This window comes from Saccostrea cucullata, unplaced genomic scaffold (genome assembly GCF_032062105.1).
Source record: "Saccostrea cucullata isolate Sc308-1 unplaced genomic scaffold, CSIRO_AGI_Scuc_v1 ctg7236, whole genome shotgun sequence".
NCBI lineage: Eukaryota > Metazoa > Mollusca > Bivalvia > Ostreida > Ostreidae > Saccostrea > Saccostrea cuccullata.
Window position 1 is genome coordinate 2,384 of NW_026927252.1, and position 20,515 is coordinate 22,898.

Here is a 20,515-nt window from a genome sequence, read left to right on the forward strand (position 1 = left end):
TTCCTGTTATTTTTTTTCTGGAAAAGCACTCAGATTTTCAGTTTGTCAAGAAATAAAAAGAAATGGCAACTAAAAAGAAAAGAGTTGGAGAATTAGATACAGCTGAACAAATGTCGGATCCAAGTGACGGGGAAGACATGGACGGCGAGACTGAAATGGAAGTGAACGAGGTAAACACAACAGTTTCCGCGTATTGTGCAAGACACATGTGTAACTTGAATTTCCTCTAATTTTTTATGTTGATTATTTTAAAACAGTCTATTCCATTTTTTTTGTAACACACAAGACATTTGGTCCTATGTAATCATATATTTTAAAAAGTTAAACATGTGTAAATACAGAACCAATTGCAAGAAAATCTTCAACAGGTTGGGACCACTCGCCCAAATGGGATATAATAGTCCAATTGGGATATAATATCTCAAATGGGCTATAAATTTACAGTGCAAAAAATGAAAAATTTTATTTTGGATTTAAATATCTTAAATCCGCATCAGGGCACCTAAATCTGAATAGCTTTTGGTAAGCAAGTTTTTATACAATCCTATAGTTTGTAAGATTGATCCCCAATTGGTTGAGGAACTTCTGAGGGATCAACAGGGTTCAAAATTAACTTTTTTAGTACTACACTCAATTGCAGTGATTTCTAGCTTCCACTAGTCCGCAAGTTTATCCCACTAGTCCGCCCTATAGTATGTAAAAAGAATAATACAAATCTTAAAATTTTATCAATTAATTCAATGAAATATGTGTCCATACATCAGTTGGAAGCATGTGGTGAAAGAAAGAGGGTTTTTAACTTTCAGAAATCTCCACATGGTCACGTCTTTGTCTATTGATCACAATGTAGAAAACACTTTATTGCAGTTGCGTTTCTCATTTATTTTCAAACATCTAAGAGACTTGGAAATAAAATTAACAAAATGTGAACCAATTCAAGACTTATATCCGGATTTGCACTAGTCCGTACGGACTAGTACCTTACAATATATGCTAGTCCGACACAATTTTTACTAGTCTCGGACTTTCGGACATGAGTTAATTTCGAACCCTGATCAATCTCCTAAACAATGGCCCTACAAAAAAACTTGTCAACCAAAAGTTATTTCTTTATAAGCCATAATAAATAAATTGCTAAATTCTCATCCGATTTTTTAAAAAAAATCGAGGCGGGCGGGCGGCTTTTATTTTATAATTTTTATTTTTTCAATTTTGCAGATTTTCTATTGACCTGGTCAATCGGTGTAATTTTATATACAATACCCGAATAAAAGTCATAGTAAAGGTTCAATTATCTCTTACTTCACATCATCACCAATCTTTTTCAACCAATGATCCTTGTTAAAAATATATACGCATGTATTACAGCAATTACCATCTTTTCAGCTGTCAAAATCATGTCGACTTTCGTGGGATTTAAAATGAAAGTAGAATGGTAGATGAATACCGATCCCGATCAGAATTAAGACGAAAGAAAAGAGAAGAAAAACAGAAATAAAAAAATCAAGGCGGGGGTATAAAATCGGGGCGGGCGGGGATGAGAATCTAGGAATATTTTTATTATGGCCTTACATGTACATGTACGTATAGACACCTACACCAAAAGTGAAACAATAACATATGAAAACACCTGGCATGTTTTTGATTTTATACATTTAAATAAACATTGCTATATTTTTTTGACTTTGCTGCAATGAATTTCAATATCTTAAACACAAGTGATTTAAATATGCTATAGTTTTAACAAGGCCAGTAGGTTTAACAAGGCCAGTAGGATTAAAATCTCTCCCCCCCCCCAACATTAAGCCTGGCCGAAATGTGGCATGTTGTCTTCCGAATACCTGGAAGAAGCTTGCCCGCGGGCCAGAAGCAAATGGAAATTGGTGTGACTGATTTGCATTTCTTCTCCTTTAGTGTCATCTTTTTTCTCCGGATCCTTCGGGAGGCCTTCTTTTGGGTCTGGTTGATTTTCGAGTGGTGCTAACTGCGATGATTCCTTAACTTGTCGGGGTTGTGCCTTTTTCGGTTTTGGTTGGACACCTAATGGTTTAACATCCAACTAAAATTTGAAGGAAAAAAACAAGAAAATTTACGTCCAAGGTTAAAATTTTATCAAAAGTAGGCCAAAGTTCAAGGTCAAATGAGAAAACTGTTGGTCTCCTACCCAAAGAAGGATTTTGACATAAGGAATATATACCTTTGAAATATGAAAACCATGGTACCAACTGTTCAAAAATTATGGCAAAGTTTAAAGTTTATTATTAAAGGTTAAAAGTTTAACAAAAGCAGGTCAATTTCAAAGGTCAAGGTAAAGGTGTAAAATTGTTGGTACCAAAGGAAATGTCTTGCCACAAGAAATATACTTTTTAAATTTGAAAGCCCTAACCCCTAACATTCAAAAACTAATAGCAAAGGTATTTTTTTAAGTGGGTCAAATTTAAATATCAAGGTCAAAAGGTTATAAAAAAAATATTTGTACCTATTAGCAAGTGTTTTATTAAAAGGAAGACAATGTTAATAGACTTCAGCCAGTTAGAGTAAAGGGCATTATAAAAGTCATCAGTATGTACAAAAAAAACATTTAAAAATGCTTTTCCAGGCAGACACCTACCACATCTTCCAATGCTGCGATCCACTCCCTGAAAAAATGAAGAAAAACAATGATCTCTGACTTCATACCAAAATTTATACATAAATCACAGTAAACTCAATTATTAACAGAAAATTTTAATTATTTTTTACTTATAAAATAAATTATTAATCTGGCTTAAAAAAATAAGGACACACCTTATAAACTCACTATGAATTCATGTTCACAGCAAAGGGGTTTTTATTGATTCCGCATGGTTTTTAAACATAACCAAAAACACATAAAACAGAGTGACTATACTAAAGCATACAGTACCTCATTTCTTTATCATCCCTGAATACAATCCAGTTATTCTTCATGTCGGTGGGTCGAGTGCCCGGGGGATAGTTATGGGGGAAGGAGATCATGTAGTTAACGGTCTTCCCCACCGGAGGCTGGGGGCAGTCAGGGATCCCCTCACAGTCCCTTCCTACACATATCTGGTCAACTACTGACTGAGGAAACAAAAGAGAAAATCTTAAAGGGCATATACCCTGAAGTACAGCTATTTGTAAGAACCAGGCAGGGGGTGATTCATGACCAATTCAGATTTTTACAAAATTTCAATATGTTGCTTCATGGACCAAGGGAACATCATTGGACAACATAATTTTTTTGGCCAGCCTTTGTTGCCATGGAAACAATGCACCATGTAAATGCACATGGCAACCAAGCAAAAAATTGAAAAAAATGTGAATTTAGCTATTTTTGAACACAGGAACAGAGCTTTTTTGATGATAGTACCCTAAATAAATCTTTTTTTCCTGAGAAGTACATACAAAATGATAGATGATTACCATACGGATAAAATTATATAGGATTTATTAAAGGTACTGAATTTCAATTAAACATAGGTCATTTCATAAAATTCACTTTTCACAATATTTCTTCAAATCCAACATATTTAGAAGCATATTAAGAAAAAGGCCCGCACGTTAAAGAAATCTGATAACATGGGATAAAAAGAGCACATTCTTAATTTTAATAAAATTAAATAAAACCCATGGGTTTTTTAAAAATATTGTGTTACCATGGCAACAAAATGTCACAAAAATTCATTTTTCACAATAATAACTGTTTTTAGGAGCATAGTAAGAAAAAATGCCACATTTTAAGGAAATCTGATAATGTGGAATAGAAAGAGCACTTTCTTAATTTCAATAAAATTAAATAAAATCCATGGGTTTTTAAAAGATATTCTGTTACCATGGCAACAAAATGTCACAAAAATTCATTTTTCACAATAATAACTGTTTTTAGGAGCATAGTAAGAAAAAATGCCACATTTTAAGGAAATCTGATAATGTGGAATAGAAAGAGCACTTTATTAATCTCAATAAAATTAAATAAAACCCATGGGTTTCTAAAAGATATTCTGTTACCATGGCAACGAAATGTCACAAAAATTCATTTTTCAATTTTTCACAATATCTGTTTTTAGGAGCATAGTGAGAAAAAATGCTACATGTTAAGGAAATCTGATAATGTGGAATAAAAAGAGCACTTTCTTCATTTCAATAAAATTAAATAAAACCCATGAGTTTTTAAAAAAATATTCTGTTACCATGGCAACAGAATATCACAAAAATTCATTTTTCAATTTTTCACAATAATATCTGTTTTTAGGAGCATAGTAAGGAAAAATACCACATGTTAAGGAAATCTGATAATGTGGAATAGAAAGAGCACTTTCTCCTATTCAATAAAATTAAATAAAACCCATGGGTTTTTAAAAAATATTCTGTTACCATGGCAACGAAATGTCACAAAAATTCATTTTTCATTTTTCACAATAATAACTGTTTTTAGGAGCATAGTAAGAAAAAATGCCACATTTTAAGGAAATCAGATAATGTGGAATAAAAAGAGCACTTTCTTCATTTCAATAAAATTAAATAAAACCCATGAGTTTTTAAAAAAATATTCTGTTACCATGGCAACAGAATATCACAAAAATTCATTTTTCAATTTTTCACAATAATATCTGTTTTTAGGAGCATAGTAAGGAAAAATACCACATGTTAAGGAAATCTGATAATGTGGAATAGAAAGAGCACTTTCTCCTATTCAATAAAATTAAATAAAACCCATGGGTTTTTAAAAAATATTCTGTTACCATGGCAACGAAATGTCACAAAAATTCATTTTTCATTTTTCACAATAATAACTGTTTTTAGGAGCATAGTAAGAAAAAATGCCACATTTTAAGGAAATCAGATAATGTGGAATAGAAAGAGTACTTTATTAATTTCAATAAAATTAAATAAAACCCATGGGTTTTTCAAAATTATTCTGTTACCATGGCAACGAAATGTCACAAAAATTCATTTTTCAATTTTTCACAATAATAACTGTTTTTAGGAGCATAGTAAGAAAAAATGCTACATGTTAAGGAAATCTGATAATGTGGAATAGAAAGAGCACTTTCTTAATTTCAATAAAATGAAATTAAACCCATGGGTTTTTAAATAATATTCTGTTACCATAGCAACAAAATGTCACAAAAATTCATTTTTCACAAAAATACCCATTTTTAAGAGCATATTTAGAAAAAAATCCCACATGTTAAAGAAAAATGAAAGCATGGGATAGAAAGACCACATTCTTAATTCTAATAAAACAAAACAAAACCCATGGTTTTTTCAAAAATATTCTGTAACCATGGCAACAGAATATCACAAAAATTCATTTTTCAAGAAATTACCAAAATACATCATTTCCAGAGTATGTTGTGGAAAAAATACCACAAGCACAGAAAAAAAATGATAATATAAGATAGAAAATGTTCTCCTAAACCTTGCAAATATTAGATAAAACCAGTGGATTTCTCATAAATTTTTGTAACCATGGTAACAAATTATTCTGGAAATGCTTTTTTAAGTAGATTGTCTTTACAAAATCTCCATAAAATACAAAATAATTATTGACTAATATACATGTATTATTTTCACAGTTTATTGTAAATGCATGAAAATATATATATATTTTTTTAAATATGCTTTTGTGATTTGTATCTGGTTACCATGACGACATCTCTAAAAATATTGTATTTGCCTATACACTTTAGCCAATGAGATTCCCTTTTATGAAGAAAAATGTATGAGTGGCCATTAGCTAAGATATTGAAAGACACAACATTTTTTTTTGTACCTATAACTTTTTTTAAACAAATATTTGGTTTCTGTGGTAACTGTGATTAACCTTTTAAGAGACATGATCTAAATATTTCAATTGTATTCAAAGCAATTTTGAAAAATCATCTGTATTAAATGTACTTTTTGCTGAAATATATTAGTTTACAGTAAAGAAATCTTGAAAAAAAAATGTCAATATAACATTATAAAGTGTATCAAAAGTAAAAAAAAATCCATGTTCTTGACTAGATAGGCAAACTAAAATTCAAAATTTTATGTTGAAGGGGTGTAATATTCAACATCCTTGGGTGTATCCTAGTCTTGGTTTCAATAAAACCCCTTTTAGATTTGGAGGAGCTTAAAAATCAATATCCTTTGTTTCTGGTCTGGATTTCTTTTTCTTTTCAAAGAGTTTTAAACTGACAGTGTCTTTATTAGATTTTTTTTTGGCCATCATTTAGAAATGTGCCATTGAGATTATCTGTATCAACTGTACAGGTACATCTATGTGTCCTGGCTGCTAAATATTTGCTCCAGCTAAATCCTCTGACATAATGCATGTAGTTGATTCATCAATCTGGAAAAATATAATTCAAAATTTGAACTTTGTTAATGAAAATAGGCATTCCATAAAGCAATTTTTTCTTGTTGCTGTTGAAGGAAGAGAGTAGCTAAGGTTCGTTTTCTCTATGATCATGAATACAAGAAGACCATGGTCCATAACACTCACCAGAGTAACTGGCCATTCTGTTCTACACCAGATTTTCCTACTTGTGATACCTTTTGTGGTTTAGGCCTTTTCTTAGTGGGAGGAGGACATGATTTAAACAATTTAGAATGTACACTTAATCCCTGGATGCTTTAACATAAGTTTCAGCTTTTCTGACCCAGTGGCCCCAGTTCTCTTTTCTTGATTATCACCCCTTGTGAAGGGTTTTAGCCCTGCAAAGTTTGGTAAAAATTGGCCCTGTGGTTCTTGAGAAAAACCTCAGCTCTACAATTCTTCTCTAAATTTTCAAGTAATGTAACCCCTTTTTTAACCCTCATCCTATCCTTGCCTCAAGTAGTTAGCTGTTATTTGATTCTAAATATTGGTATGACTATTACAGCCTTGCTCATCTGAAAAGGGTTTTTTTTTACAACAAAAATTCTGTTTAGATATGCTGCATTTTATAAATTTTACTTTCTAACTTTCTACTGATTTTAGGTTCCAATATTCAAAGAAACATTTGTATGGATTGAATAAATAAAGAAGATGATACTGTGTTACATTTACAATAATACATCTTTTACTCATATTTGGCTTCCACATATATGTAACTGCAGTAAAACTTGTTTAGTACAAACACAGACATTGTGAATTCACAGATATAGTGAAGTTCTCTTGGATCCCCAACTATATAAATATTAAAAATTACAAATATGGATATAACTAATTATCGATATAGCGAAGTACTTTTACAGGTCCTAGTTTGTTATAACCGAGTTGTACTGTACAGGGAGAGAGAGAGGGGGAGGGGTATGATTGAACATAACTGAATCTACACTAAGGATGCTTATGGGGTACTTATTTTTGACTAACTGAGTTTTTCCCTACAAGTTTGAACTTTTATTGCGGCCCCACCCTAAAATGGGGGGTGGGGGGGTCATGATTTGAACAAATCTACACTACAAGAAAATGCTTCCATATGTATATTATAATAACTTACTGGCTTTTCTGTTCTTTAGAAGAATATTTTTAAAGGATTTATTTCTCTATATTCTTATGTTAAACTTTGATTGGCCTTTGTGGTCCCACCCTATCCCAAGGGTCATGATTTGATCAAACTTGAATCTACACCACCTGAAAATGCTTTCATATAAATATTACCAATCAAGGCTTGCTGTATCCAAAAAGAAGATTTTAAAATATTTTTTTTTATATATTCCTATGTTAAACTTTGATCATCCTAATGGCCCCATCCTACAACTGGGGTTCATGCTTTTGAAAAATTTGCATCTACACTACCCGACAATGGTTCCACGTAAGTTTCATATTTCCTGGGCCATTGCTTCTTGAGAAGATATCAGTAATGCTATTATTTTTGTAATTCTCTCCCCTTGAAGAATGACAATGACAGACAAAAGACAAACTTTGATCAGAAAAGATCACTTGAGTCTTCGACTCAGGTGAGCTAAAAACTTCAGAGAATCCAAAGCAGAAGAAATACCTGTTTCAAAGTCTCTGAATGGCAGTGTTCACTATAATTCAGCCCTTAGTCAGAAGGTCCTTGATTTCTAAACGAAAAGGAATGTTCTTAATGATAATTAAAAAAAAACTGCAAGTTGTCAACACAAAATACCGAATTAGCTAATGATACATAAATAATATAAAGTATATATAACACTAACGTTAGTTGAATTGATAATCTTTTCTTGGTGACTTTGGTCCTCAATTTTTAAGTTTACATTACCTCAGCTGTGCAGGTGTTGTCAAAGGGGATTTTGAAATTCAGAACAAGGCTCAGATTGCATCTGAAATGATAAAAAATCATGAAATTCATCATATGACAAGAGAATGCATACATTTATATAACAATTTAGCTTTTGAATTATTGATAATTAAATATTTATTTACCTTCCCCCTCCCTCATGTACTAGTGATATCATCATGAATTCATACGACTATTAGTTATAAATTGAAAAAGAGTTATAGTTTTGTAGGATCAAATTTTATTTTTTAAGTTTCAAACCTAAATTAGATGAAAACATTGGCAGAAACCCATGCATATTGTATGAGCTCTTATATTTATAAATATCTCTCTTTCTATGTGTGTATATATTTGCTTGTAGGAATATTTGGGAAGCCCCCCCCCCCCCCCCCATTTGGATAGGGTTTTATGTCTTTATTCAATTTTTTCGGGGAGGTTAACACCCCCTCCCCCCGTTTCAACTGATAAAACCATAACAATATTTTATTGGTTTTTTTGCTTGTCAATTAAATTTTATAGGACTCCTCACCCTTATTTATAATTCAAATAAAAGGAAATGCATTTGAAGAATATCATACATATAAAAGTTTGGAAATATAGAGTTTGAAAGGGCACAATTTTACATTTTGATTAAATGAATAAGAGAAATAGTAATTATGGTTTTGCCATAACAAATTGGCTTCTTTCAGGGCTTAATTAAATATTCATGATTTTAAGAAGGACCCATTGGCCATTCCAAAAACAGTGTTTGAAATAACAGTGCGCCTGACCGCCCGATACGCACAAATTTTGCTGTGGGCTTACCAATTTGCACATATCGATGCCCAGCTGGACTTGTTTAAAGTTTTCATTAATTAAAATTTATTAATTTGATTAATCGCTTACGAATCAACTAATGGTATCATGAGCAGTACAGGATTTGTGATTCAAAGGGGGAAGGGGGGGGCGTGTATAAATTTGTTCAGGCAAGGGGTCTAGATCGTGATGTTCCAAAGTACAGTCATATGTTAGTCATACCATAGTTTGAATGAAAAGGGGGTCCAGGGGGCAAAGCCCCATAAGCTCCTGAGATTTTGTGTGTTAAAGAGTAAAATTAGGCAAAAAAAATAATGGTATTGTATGAAAGTATGGCATTCTTAATATAATACTTTCCTACAGCAAAACATGGACACATATTATATTCATATGGGAGGCGGGGTGGGGGGGGGGGTATCATTTACTCATTGCTCACAGTACCTCTAGTTTCAAAAATCAATTTTACAAAAGACAATTATTTTCTCAAGCTGGTAGATTTTTAGCAGGACTGGTAAATTTTACTAGTAGTCAACCTGTATGTTTGTTATCAATTTTTCTCGACTTTTCCCTTTTTTAATTTGAAAAAAAATAGTCAATAGTGTCTTTGTTTATACATTAGTCTGTGTTATGTATTAAATACCTGATCTAAATATGACATCCATAGAGGCGCCGAGGCATAGAAAAAATTATGTTCCATCCAATCTCTGCATGTGGCTTTCACTGCTTCTTGCTATGACTTCATGTATGTTTAGGTTGAGGACTTCTTCCAGTATATTAATTGCAGTACTAACGGAGTATCGACGGAAAAGAGAGATACTCATCATACTGTAATCCCCAGCAGCGAGCTAGTGTTCAAATTCCAGTACAAAATTAAACGTTTTCCCCCAAAATTAACTGAATTTAAGTAGTTTTGATGTTATTGTTAAACAAGTTAGCTTTTTCAACACACTCAAACTCTGTTCTCATTTAGCATGTTTAGGAAATAAAATTTTGTTTTTGTCAGATAAAATTAAGCAAATTGCAGGCAGTTATTTTTTTTTATCCTATGCTTATATATTTATAATAAACATTTTATAAACATTTTAGACTTACATGCCCCTTGGATGTATGAAAACTGGCAAAACTTCCAAAATGAAGATGAAATCACACACATTTCTTAATCCTCACCTTCTAAACTGAAGAGTTAAATACACTCTTTCCAACTCCTTTTACTAAAGAGTGCCAAGGGAGATAACTAGAATTTCATGTTTTTACAAAATTTAAAATCACAATATCTATTCGTAATTAGAATAACCCATGGGTTTTTTAATTGTTTTTTACTCTTTGATACTAGATGTTCAATATTTTATAATTCATATTCAAGGAGAGTGCTGGCCTTCTTAAAAAATCACCTGCACGTACAGACACCTTTCAATGGATATTGTTGACTGTTTCAGTATATATTGAATTCATTTTTTAATCAACTATGCATGAAATCCATTTATAACTGTGATTAAGTAATTAGTTTGATGTATCTTAATGTAAATATGATAGTTTTTGAAAAATCTAGGACTATCATGAATCACTTATTTTCATTTCTGCCTGGTTCTTATAAATAGCTGTAAGAACATAAAGTTTTCCTGCCAAAAATAACTACGGAGCAGATAAACCAATATTTTGTTTACAGAATAGCAGGTATGTATGATATAATACTACTTCAGATTCAAAACTATAAAGATTTAAAGTTTTAAAGAGTGCATTGTAATCAGTTATTGCAATCTAATTAACAACATACCTATTAATTAGGTATTATGATTGAAAACTTATTATAAATATAGTTTTTTTTTCATTTAAAAACTGTTAAACCATGTATAAGTACCCATATATATTTTTTAATTTATAAAATACTTCCAGGTGATAAGCAGTTTACGAAAGACATTAAGGCAGTGTCCAAGGGTTCTGCAATGTTCCAAGGGAATAGAGTGCAGGCATGCTCTGTTGTTGTGAAAGAAAATGACATCTACTTTACGGGGATTGTTGGTGCTGCGATGAAAAATAAGGTATCTTTAGGAAACTAATATTGAAGTCTAGTTGTGACAATATGCAAGAATTGAGTTTATGAATGTATACAAAGTGAAATAATTAAGCAATTGTATATTCTGTAATCTTAAGAAACTAGCCTTTTAAAATGTTATATTACATTTAGGTTTCTTATAACTATAAACTGAAAATGGACAAAAGGACAGGAGATGCCATAAATAGTGACTGCGAGTGTCCGGCAGGAAAAGGACCCCATGGGACCTGTAAGCACCTAGCTGCTGTCATGCTCATGCTGCAGCATTTTACAGAGACAGGGAATGTTGCTGTTGATAAAAGTTGTACTGAAAATCTGCAGCTTTTCCACAAACCAAAGGCAACTTACCATGGTAAGAGCAATTGGCCAAAAAAAAAATGAACATTTTCAAAATTTCATTAAAATGAATTCCAAAAATTGTGTTAAGAAATAAAATTAGTTGCAAGAAATTCAACAATACATCATATCAAATTCAAAAATAATTTTGACAGGTTCTTATTAGTAAGCTTTTGTAGCGAGTATAGTTAATGAAGTGGAAATGCATGTAAGTTATATTTCGAAATGGTGATTTTTATAATTAGGTGTCCCAGTGGAGGCAGAAAGTATTCCATCAAAGAGAAAACTGTCTGAAGAAGGGGACATTCAATCCACGGCCAGCAAAATTCAGAAAAATGCCAGGTTACCAAGATTATGTTCGGAGTCAGCTTATCAATTACTGCTCTATGACATCACAAGATATTGCACTCAGATATCTCTTTAAAAGGCCGATATACAGGTGCCATTTTATTTTGCATTATTTTTATACTGCAATGTATTTACACACATAAACCTCTAAAATTTATTCATCTTCTCAAGTATTCACCTCATAAAATCAGATTTATTCTATAACCCATATACATGTTTTTGTTTTTTTTTATTTCAGATTGCTGCTGTTGATCATCATTATACTAGTATACCTATTACAGAGTACTGGGTGGATGAAGCAAACAAGGTTTGTAAACACACTAATTAAATGTGTCACCGGGTTCACAGGTGCGTGAAAGTCAGTCAATACATCGGGTCTCAATAGCTCAGTGGTTAGAGAGCTGGCACGGTATGCCAGAGGGCCTGGGTTCGAGTCCCGGTTGAGACTTGATTTTTCACCACCTGTGACACATGTATATCATTTATCTTTATCAGTAAGAATACAATGTAAAATGTGGCTTAAAATTTGATTTTCTGTTAAAATATTTCCATCAACTTATTAGAATAATCTGTATTACTAAATGTGTAGTAGATATTAAAATAGAAATTTAATTGGATAAAAGAAATAAATATGTGTAGTCGTAACCCTTTAAAAGCTATGGTCAATGTTTGCTTTTTTTTTAAAGTAGGTCAAACTCATAGGTCAAGGGGTCAAAGTTTTTGATATCAAATAAAAGGTCTTCTACAAGTATTACCTATATGAAGTATGAAAGCCTTATCCATTACTGTTCAAAAGTTATAGCCAAGGTTAAAGATTTTTTTGCAAGTACAAAAATCTACATGGTCAAGGTCAAAGGATCAAAATTGTTGGTATCCAATGAAGGGTCTCTCTACAAAGAATACATTATTATGTGAATTATAAATGTTCTGGTATTAACTGTACGGAGATACAGTTATAGTAAAAAGTTTAAAATTTCCATGTAAACGTGGGTCAAACTCCAAGGTCATGGTCAAATTTGATGATACCGAATTAATTTCTTATAAATTTGAGTTATTTAGTTGAAATAATTATAATATATCACTGAATGGGAGATGTTTTAGCTATATATGATAAAGGAGAAAATGAACTTATATTGGTAAGTATTGGCACCTATATGGTGTATTTAAAAATAATGACCTGTAAAAAAGCTCCATGTCTGTTTGTATCTGATATTTTTATTCTAATGAATCTATGTATACACATACCATGTATACACTGTGTATTTATTTATTTATTTATTTATTTAGTGGGGATCACAATTACGTATGGAAATGTCTTGTCGGTTTATATATCTGAATAAACACACTCTGTTGTTGCTGAATCCAATCCACAATCGGTGAGTTTTCTCATCATAACTCAGGCTATGTGGAAAGTATTTCACTTGTTGTTTTGTCCATATTTGCGACAGTTGGTTACCATCCTTGTCTAATACATGTATTGTACGGGTGTTTGCATCACACACGAGGATTTGTGAAAACACGTCTGTACATATTCCACATGGCATGATTCCTGCGACGGTAATGATGATGAAGAACGTCCTGTGTAGGAGAAACGATGTTTTCCTCCACGCTCTGTCACCACTACAGCCTTACGATCCCAATCAGACACAATAATATCGCCATTGCGGTTTTCTGTGATGTAGACTGGTTGATAATATAATTTGTTTTGTATGGTCTGTATGTGTTTTCCTTTGCTGTTGTAACGGTTTACAATGCCTGCCTTTCTTATATCCCAAATGCCAACCAGCAGATCTCCTGTTAAGCGTGAGATATATAAGCAAGATGGTTTTCTTGATTCAGTATTCTTTATCAATGTGTTTTTTCTGTAATTTTTGGATAGTTTAATAATGTTACCATCAGCGTCGACATAAATAAGATCACAGGTAGAGGTTACTGCATGATATCCAACAGTTCCAAAAGTATAAACCATATCTGTTATATGACGTAGTTTTTCTCCTGCAATGTTTGTCAGGAACATCTTGATTTCCATCACATCGCTGATCCAGACGCGGTCTGATGACAGACAGGAAATATGTGTAACTTCACTAACTTCTGTCTCGATCCATTTGAGTAATTTAGGCACAGGCATAAGTTTTAGCATACATTCATTTCTAGCTTGTCTTTTTCCTGACTCTTTGGTTTGGATTTCACTCAGCAACCTTATCACATCCTTCATGAAGATTTCCTCCTTCAGTGACAGCATGATATGACGTTTAAGTTTAGGTGTGTCTTTTATTTTGTGAATTCTGGAATTTTTCAGTATTGAGAGAAATTTTACCGATCTGTTTGATGACTGTTCAGATCTATATTCAAAGTTCTGAATGTCTGCAATGTGTCTTTTTATTTTTCTACTCTGTTTTTGAAATCTATCCATTATATAACCTCTCAATTTGATTTTATCAGTAACAATCTTAATATCTATGAGGTCTTTTAATTTCTGAGCTTTTGTTGAAACATTGGAATAAAAATTTATAATTTTCTTCTGAAAAGTTTTCAAATCGGCTTTGATTTCTGCAAGAAGAAAACAGCTGTTATAAATGTGTATTGCCTCTGATACTATGAACGATTTCTTTATATTGTTTTCGGTGTGTTTTATATGCCCTTTTAATATCAAATGTTTTGTGTTTTCTGTGTTCTTTACACTGGAAACATACAGGAATATCGCACGTTTTACAGTATTTTTTGATATATTTTGTCGGAATGCTTCACACAGATCTCTTGAATTGGGATGTAATCATATTTCTCGCGGTAAATCACAACATCATGGTATATGGTATCTAGATCAATAACATGTCTCTCTTTACACTGTAGACACAGATCATGTTTACACGTGTTACAGTAGAATTCTGTGCCATCTTTACATCGAGAACATTGCCGTACTTTACACTGGGTGTTGAATCCAAGCACGTCCATTAATGGATGGTATGTCTCTAAACACACTGCTCTGAAAATTGAATCTCAGATTAGACAGTAAAGATAATTCTTTTTGTTACATTTGCTCATATAAAACCCTTTATTTTAAAATGATAATGAGATTGTTGCGAGCAACAAGGTCTTCCGTCCGATTTGCTGATAGGATGAGATGTGATTTTGACAAAGATATTAGTGAAAATATTAATGATGCTGAAAAATGTTCCCCTTTCGGGATATAATGTGCTCCCTATATAATCCCTTAATAACCTCTAAATAACGCAAGATTTACAAAATCTTTTCTCATATGTTACTTTTGCACTCTTGTTTCAGTAATGCATAGCAAAGTTTCGGCCATTATGAGACAAAACTTAAGACTTTTTGCCCTTCTGAGCCCTATTGTAAGTGTCTAAGTCACTTTTTCATGAAGAGAAATGAAAGGTCATTTGTTTTGTTTAACAACTTTTCAGATTTTTTTTTAATGTGAGCGTTTAGCAAAAATTGAAAGTTTGCACAGGTAAAAAAAACATCAATTTTGATCAACTTTTGTTCAAGACTATATCTTAAATTACTCCCTCTTCTAGAGATAAAAAGTGTCAAAGAGTTAGTTTTTTGGCCCCTAAAATAACATTTTAAGCAAAGGATGATCATTATTTTGAAATATACCTCTGTACATTGTTTAAAAGGAATGCTTTTGCTTTAGACCTTTCTGATCAATAAAGAGTTATAGACTAAAGACTTTAAGCCCCTCTGGATCTAAGCCTATAATTTAAGGGACCAGTCCCTTTCCCTTGATGTGAAATGAAACGTCATATGAATTTAAAGACATTTTGTTCATAAAGTATTCAAAAATGGTTACCTGATATGGCGGTGCTGTGTTTAACACAAATTAAAACGCAAGGTTGGAATTCAATGGGCATTTATCCATAAACAAATAAAAACATGTCAACAAATAGTTTAATTGTCAATACCAAACAATTAAACACAGTAGAAAGTAGAAACCAACACATATTGCAAAAACTATAAAGAAATAAATAGCTAAATAGAAGTTTCAAAACTAAAATTTTTATTTCTTTTCATGCATAAATCTTGTAAATACAAAATATACCTATTGAAAATATCACTAATGGATAAAGAGAACTAAGAATGTTTGTTTTTTATTTTACTTATTCAAATATATTAAGTGTTTATACAGAACGTACGTATCAAAGCTTACCTCATACGAAATGTACCGAGAATCAAATATTCCAAACAAAGACATCATCATCTATGACAAAGAACAGGAAACTGATGTATTATAAAATTTAACTGGCTAACACATTCATCTGTTTATGAACTTTTTAATTCTATTATTGTGTTTAAGTACGGAAGAAAATATCGTAGAATAATAAAATAAAATGCAATAGGTACACAGACCCGTCACTGATGAATGGCTCCACTTTCGTGATAAATGTCCTTATGCAAGCGGAAATAAATTAGACGTGTATTTCTTTGTATTAGCAATCTTTAAGATCAAGGTCTAGTTAATGGAAGATGCCTACATATTTATCAAATATGAGAAATGAATTCCTCTAACGATTCTTTACAATTTTAGTTTGGTCAAAAAATGTTTCGGGGCATAATTTGTAGGTAAACAACACTCTTAAAAAAGTTTACTTAGTCATTAGCTCTACTGGTCAGAGACCAGAAGAGCTTATGCGATAGTAATGCGTCCGTCGTCCGTCCGTCTGTCTGTCTGTCTGTCCGTCTGTAAACAATTTTTCAAAATGCTACTCCTCCTACAGTTTTGGTCTGATTTCAGTATAACTTGGCACATAAGTAGACTACACTAAGATACATAATTCTGTGTATCGGTTTTTGATTTCGATGAACAGTGTTGCCGTGGTTACTAAAAATAGAAATTTCTGTGAAATTCTTTCAAAATGCTACTCCTCCTACAGTTTTGGTCTGATTTCAATATAACTTGGCACACAAGTAGACTACACTAAGATACATAATTCTATGTATCGGTTTTTGATTTCGATGAACGGTGTTGCCGTGGTTACTAAAAATAGAAATTCCTGTGAGATTCTTTCAAAATGCTACTCCTCCTACAGTTTTGGTCTGATTTCAATATAACTTGGCCCACAAGTAGACTACACTAAGATACATAATTCTGTGTATCGGTTTTTGATTTCGATGAACGGTGTTGCCGTGGTAACTAAAAATAGAAATTTCTGTGAAATTCTTTCAAAATGCTATTCCTCCTACAGTTTGGTTTTATTTCGATAAATACTCTCAAAATGCGTCTCCAAATACAGTTAACTTGATTATTATTATAATTTAATGTGGCATGCAAGTAGAGTACACTAAGAACATAAAGGGACTTAATCAAGGATCATTAGGCCTATTCTTTTTATTGCTGTGGTAAAGTTTCAATTCCCAACTGCTTAAGAACTTTTCTCTTCATTTGCTATAAGTATAAACCAGTAGAGCTTCAGTCTCGAAAGAGACTTCTGGTTTTTTACTTGAAATAACAAAAATAAGTAAAAGATAATTACTAAGCATTTACTTAAAATTTTAAATCAATTACTAAAATATACTGATATATGTCAATTACTAAATTCAAATTTTTTACTTGATTTTTGTATTTTAAAGAATTGTTTTACTTAAACACTAAAAAGTTTTACTTGGTAATTTATGTTTAATTAAATTTGTGTATATAAGTAATAACATTTACTTCTATAGATTTTACCACTATTCACTATAAAACTAATATTTTTTGCCCCCGTAAACAAAGTTTCGGGGGTATACAGTTTTTGTCGTGTCCGACTGTCTGTCTCTCTGTTTGTCTGTTTTCCGCAAAAAATTTAACCTTGCCCATAACTTTTGATTTAGCGGAGCTATGACTTGTATAATTCACATATCCATTTCTTTTGACAAGATTCTTTCTTTGAGTATCGCCAAATTTGAACTTTTGACCTTGACCTTGGAGTTTGACCCACTTTTACAAATTCCAAACTTTTCCTTTAGCCATATCTTTTTAACAGTAAATACCAGGACATTACTACTTCACATATATATTCTTTGTTGAAAGACCTTTCATTGGATACCAATTAACTTGACCATTTGACTTTGGCCTTGGAGATTTCAATCCTTGTGAAAAAACTTTAACCTTGGCATTTACTTTTGAACGATAAGGATAGGGCTTTCATACTTACATAGATATAATTTCTGTGAGAAGACCAGTCATTGGATACCAAGAACTTTGACCCTTTGACATTGACCCTGGAGTTTGACCCACTTTTAAAAAGCAAATATTGACTTTAACTTTAAAAGGGTTAGGGTTAGTGCATTCATACTTTACAAATTTCATCCTTGTGACAAGACATTTCTTTGGGTACCACCAAATCTGACCCTTTGTCCTTGGCCTTGGAGTTTGATCTACATTTCAAAATTGGTAGCCTGGCCCATAACTTCTGAAGGGTAATTGGGGCTAGTGCTTTCATATTTCATATACATGTATGTATTTTTTGTGGCAGGACCTTTCATTAGATACCAATAACATTGACCATTTGACCTTGACCTTTGAGATATCAAGAAATACCAATATATTGAATTTGCACATAAGAAAACTTTAACCTTTGCTATGTTGCCATACGGGGGGCATCAGTGTTTCACAAACACATCTTGTTTACATTGTATTTAATTGATTTACTTAAAACAATAATTTATTTACTGAATCAAGGAGAATTCAGAGCAGTTTCAATACAAATAATTACTTTAAAATGGTAGTCTAATCACTATCAGGATTGAATTCTTGAAATGTAATATATAATTTTGGCTTCCATGTTAATTGTCTGTGAGGAGGAGTTATCTTCCTCCTAAATATACCTTCATGTAAAAAAAAAGTCATACTAATTAAAATGCTGTATTCAGTACTTGAAACTTTAAACAATTTTTAAAATGGTCCTTAAAAAGAGACAACTTATTCAATTTATAAGGCTTTTGATGTTGGAATTGATTGTTTTATTGTTAAATATAATAAAACAATTACAGAGAAATTGGCAAATGAAATATAGAAGGTATTGTTACCATCCCATGTAGAATTGATCTAATTGACTACTCAGAAAGCTCAATTAGACACTATGATCAAGAAAACTGTGATTAGTCATACATATTGTACTTTCATAGTTACATTTATCTCCTTTATCAGAGGATCGATACCTTGCAGTTTCTCTTGTAAATAATGTCTATTTTAGTAAATATGATAAGTATTTCATTTACTTAGCATTCTCTTAAATAATAATATTCTAGAATTTAATTAATTTCTGAATTACATTTACTTAGTAATAATTCATAAAATCTAGTAAATAGATCGCATATGTATCCCTAAATTAGGTAATAATAATTTACTAAAAATGAGTGGTTCATTTAGTAATAGAATTCCTATTGAGTATTGATACGTAGTAAATCATTTTATAAGTAAATGAATTCATCCTTAGTCATTTACTTGCTATTCTGACTAAATGGCTTACTAATAATTACTAGTTTTTCTTAATCTATTATCTTATTTTAAAAACAACAAGTAAAACTTTTTTTAGAGTGAAGATGAAAAACAATTTTTTTTAATGAACTTTTTAGAAAACCAGTCATGAGTATGGGAGTTTTTTTATGTTTGACAAGGAAGTACATCCAGATTGCTCACAGTCTCTCAGAAAACAGTAATTTTTTGAATCTTTAAAATGACATCAAATTTAATATAGGCATCAGGGTTACTTTTAATATGAAAATTTCAAATTGAATGCTATGCGTATCTTCAGTGTTTAACGCACAATGAAGAGAACTGTGAGATGCATTGCGACGATTGCAATACTCCAGTATGCCCAAAATGTATTAATTCCGATAAACATGACAGACATGTTTTAACGAGGCCCGATCTACTTGATCTGCGCATACGTTTTAACGCAGCGTCGACTCAGGCACGTCACAATACCCTTGACTGCCGTCACAATTGAACACAATAACGTCACAATTAAAATGACATCAAATTGCGATAAAATGTTTCGCTGATCTTGCTTACATGGTAGCTCTATAGACTATACATTGAAAGCTGGTATTTCTATTATTTTTTTTTAATATTTAAATTAATAAACAACTTTGGAACCTAATCAATTTTCAGGGATCAGTTTTTTGGTGCAGATTCATTCATTTTATCTTGTTTTATTTCAATTTGTGAGTTAAAAAAACAAACACTGCAACTAAAAGTAAACGATTTTAGTCTTTTTCTTTGAATATGTTGAAGTGTTTATATACACTCTTTTTATTGCGGACTTAAGATATGCATGCATTATCTTCAGTAATCATAAAATAAGTCCATAAATCATTTAAATTGAATCCCCGAAATATTTCTTTTTTTTCTATATATTACATCATTATATCTACTAAAAAATCGCAATCCCCCCCCTTCCTCCCTCTACCCCCTTTTTCCACGTAAAACAACGTCGCGTGTTAAGAGAAAAATGAAACATGGCGAGAAAATTATTACATAATGTAAGAATTATTTATTTTTTAGAAACAAATACAGTATTGCAATCGTTTGTTGGAGTTATGTAAACCCACTACGATCTATAAAATACGTAGCTGTATAGAATAAATCCAAATTTTGTGTTTTGACATGCCCCCTTTTCACTGCAATAAAGTCTACCTCCAATTTTCTTTTCATTTTTTATAAGAAGAATTAAAATTGCAAGATATATGTGATAAACAAAGAATTTCAGCATGTATATTTTTTTAATTTGTAAATTTCTTTGTTAATTGA

At 31.7% G+C, this 20,515-nt stretch overlaps 3 protein-coding genes and 1 long non-coding RNA gene across 5 annotated transcripts; 1 reads left to right on the forward strand and 3 right to left on the reverse strand.

Annotated features, from left to right (window-relative positions):
* Positions 1-1,119: 1,119 nt before the first annotated feature.
* LOC134273868 (uncharacterized) lies at positions 1,120-3,121 on the reverse strand. The gene is made up of 3 exons (XM_062756089.1): positions 2,906-3,121; positions 2,612-2,639; positions 1,120-2,059 (listed from the first exon to the last, which is right to left on the reverse strand). Exons 1-3 carry the CDS (start codon positions 2,995-2,997, stop codon positions 1,802-1,804), a joined length of 378 nt encoding a protein of 125 aa, XP_062612073.1. The 5' UTR covers positions 2,998-3,121; the 3' UTR covers positions 1,120-1,801.
* Positions 3,122-6,002: 2,881 nt separating this feature from the next.
* On the reverse strand, positions 6,003-9,737 carry LOC134273869 (uncharacterized). Of its 2 annotated transcripts, XR_009993500.1 has the most exons (4): positions 9,670-9,737; positions 8,217-8,277; positions 7,974-8,040; positions 6,003-6,340 (listed from the first exon to the last, which is right to left on the reverse strand). It is a non-coding gene; the product is annotated as an uncharacterized LOC134273869 (long non-coding RNA). The 2 variants fall into 2 exon arrangements; XR_009993499.1 differs by lacking the exon at positions 9,670-9,737 and having other exon boundaries at positions 8,217-8,399.
* A 900-nt stretch (positions 9,738-10,637) lies between these two features.
* On the forward strand, positions 10,638-12,122 carry LOC134273872 (uncharacterized). Its single transcript, XM_062756092.1, has 5 exons — positions 10,638-10,703; positions 10,923-11,068; positions 11,215-11,434; positions 11,664-11,760; positions 12,005-12,122. Exons 2-5 carry the CDS (start codon positions 10,973-10,975, stop codon positions 12,120-12,122), a joined length of 531 nt encoding a protein of 176 aa, XP_062612076.1. The 5' UTR covers positions 10,638-10,703; positions 10,923-10,972.
* A 1,109-nt stretch (positions 12,123-13,231) lies between these two features.
* On the reverse strand, positions 13,232-14,179 carry LOC134273871 (uncharacterized). The gene has a single exon (XM_062756091.1). It carries the CDS (start codon positions 14,177-14,179, stop codon positions 13,232-13,234), a length of 948 nt encoding a protein of 315 aa, XP_062612075.1.
* Positions 14,180-20,515: the final 6,336 nt, after the last annotated feature.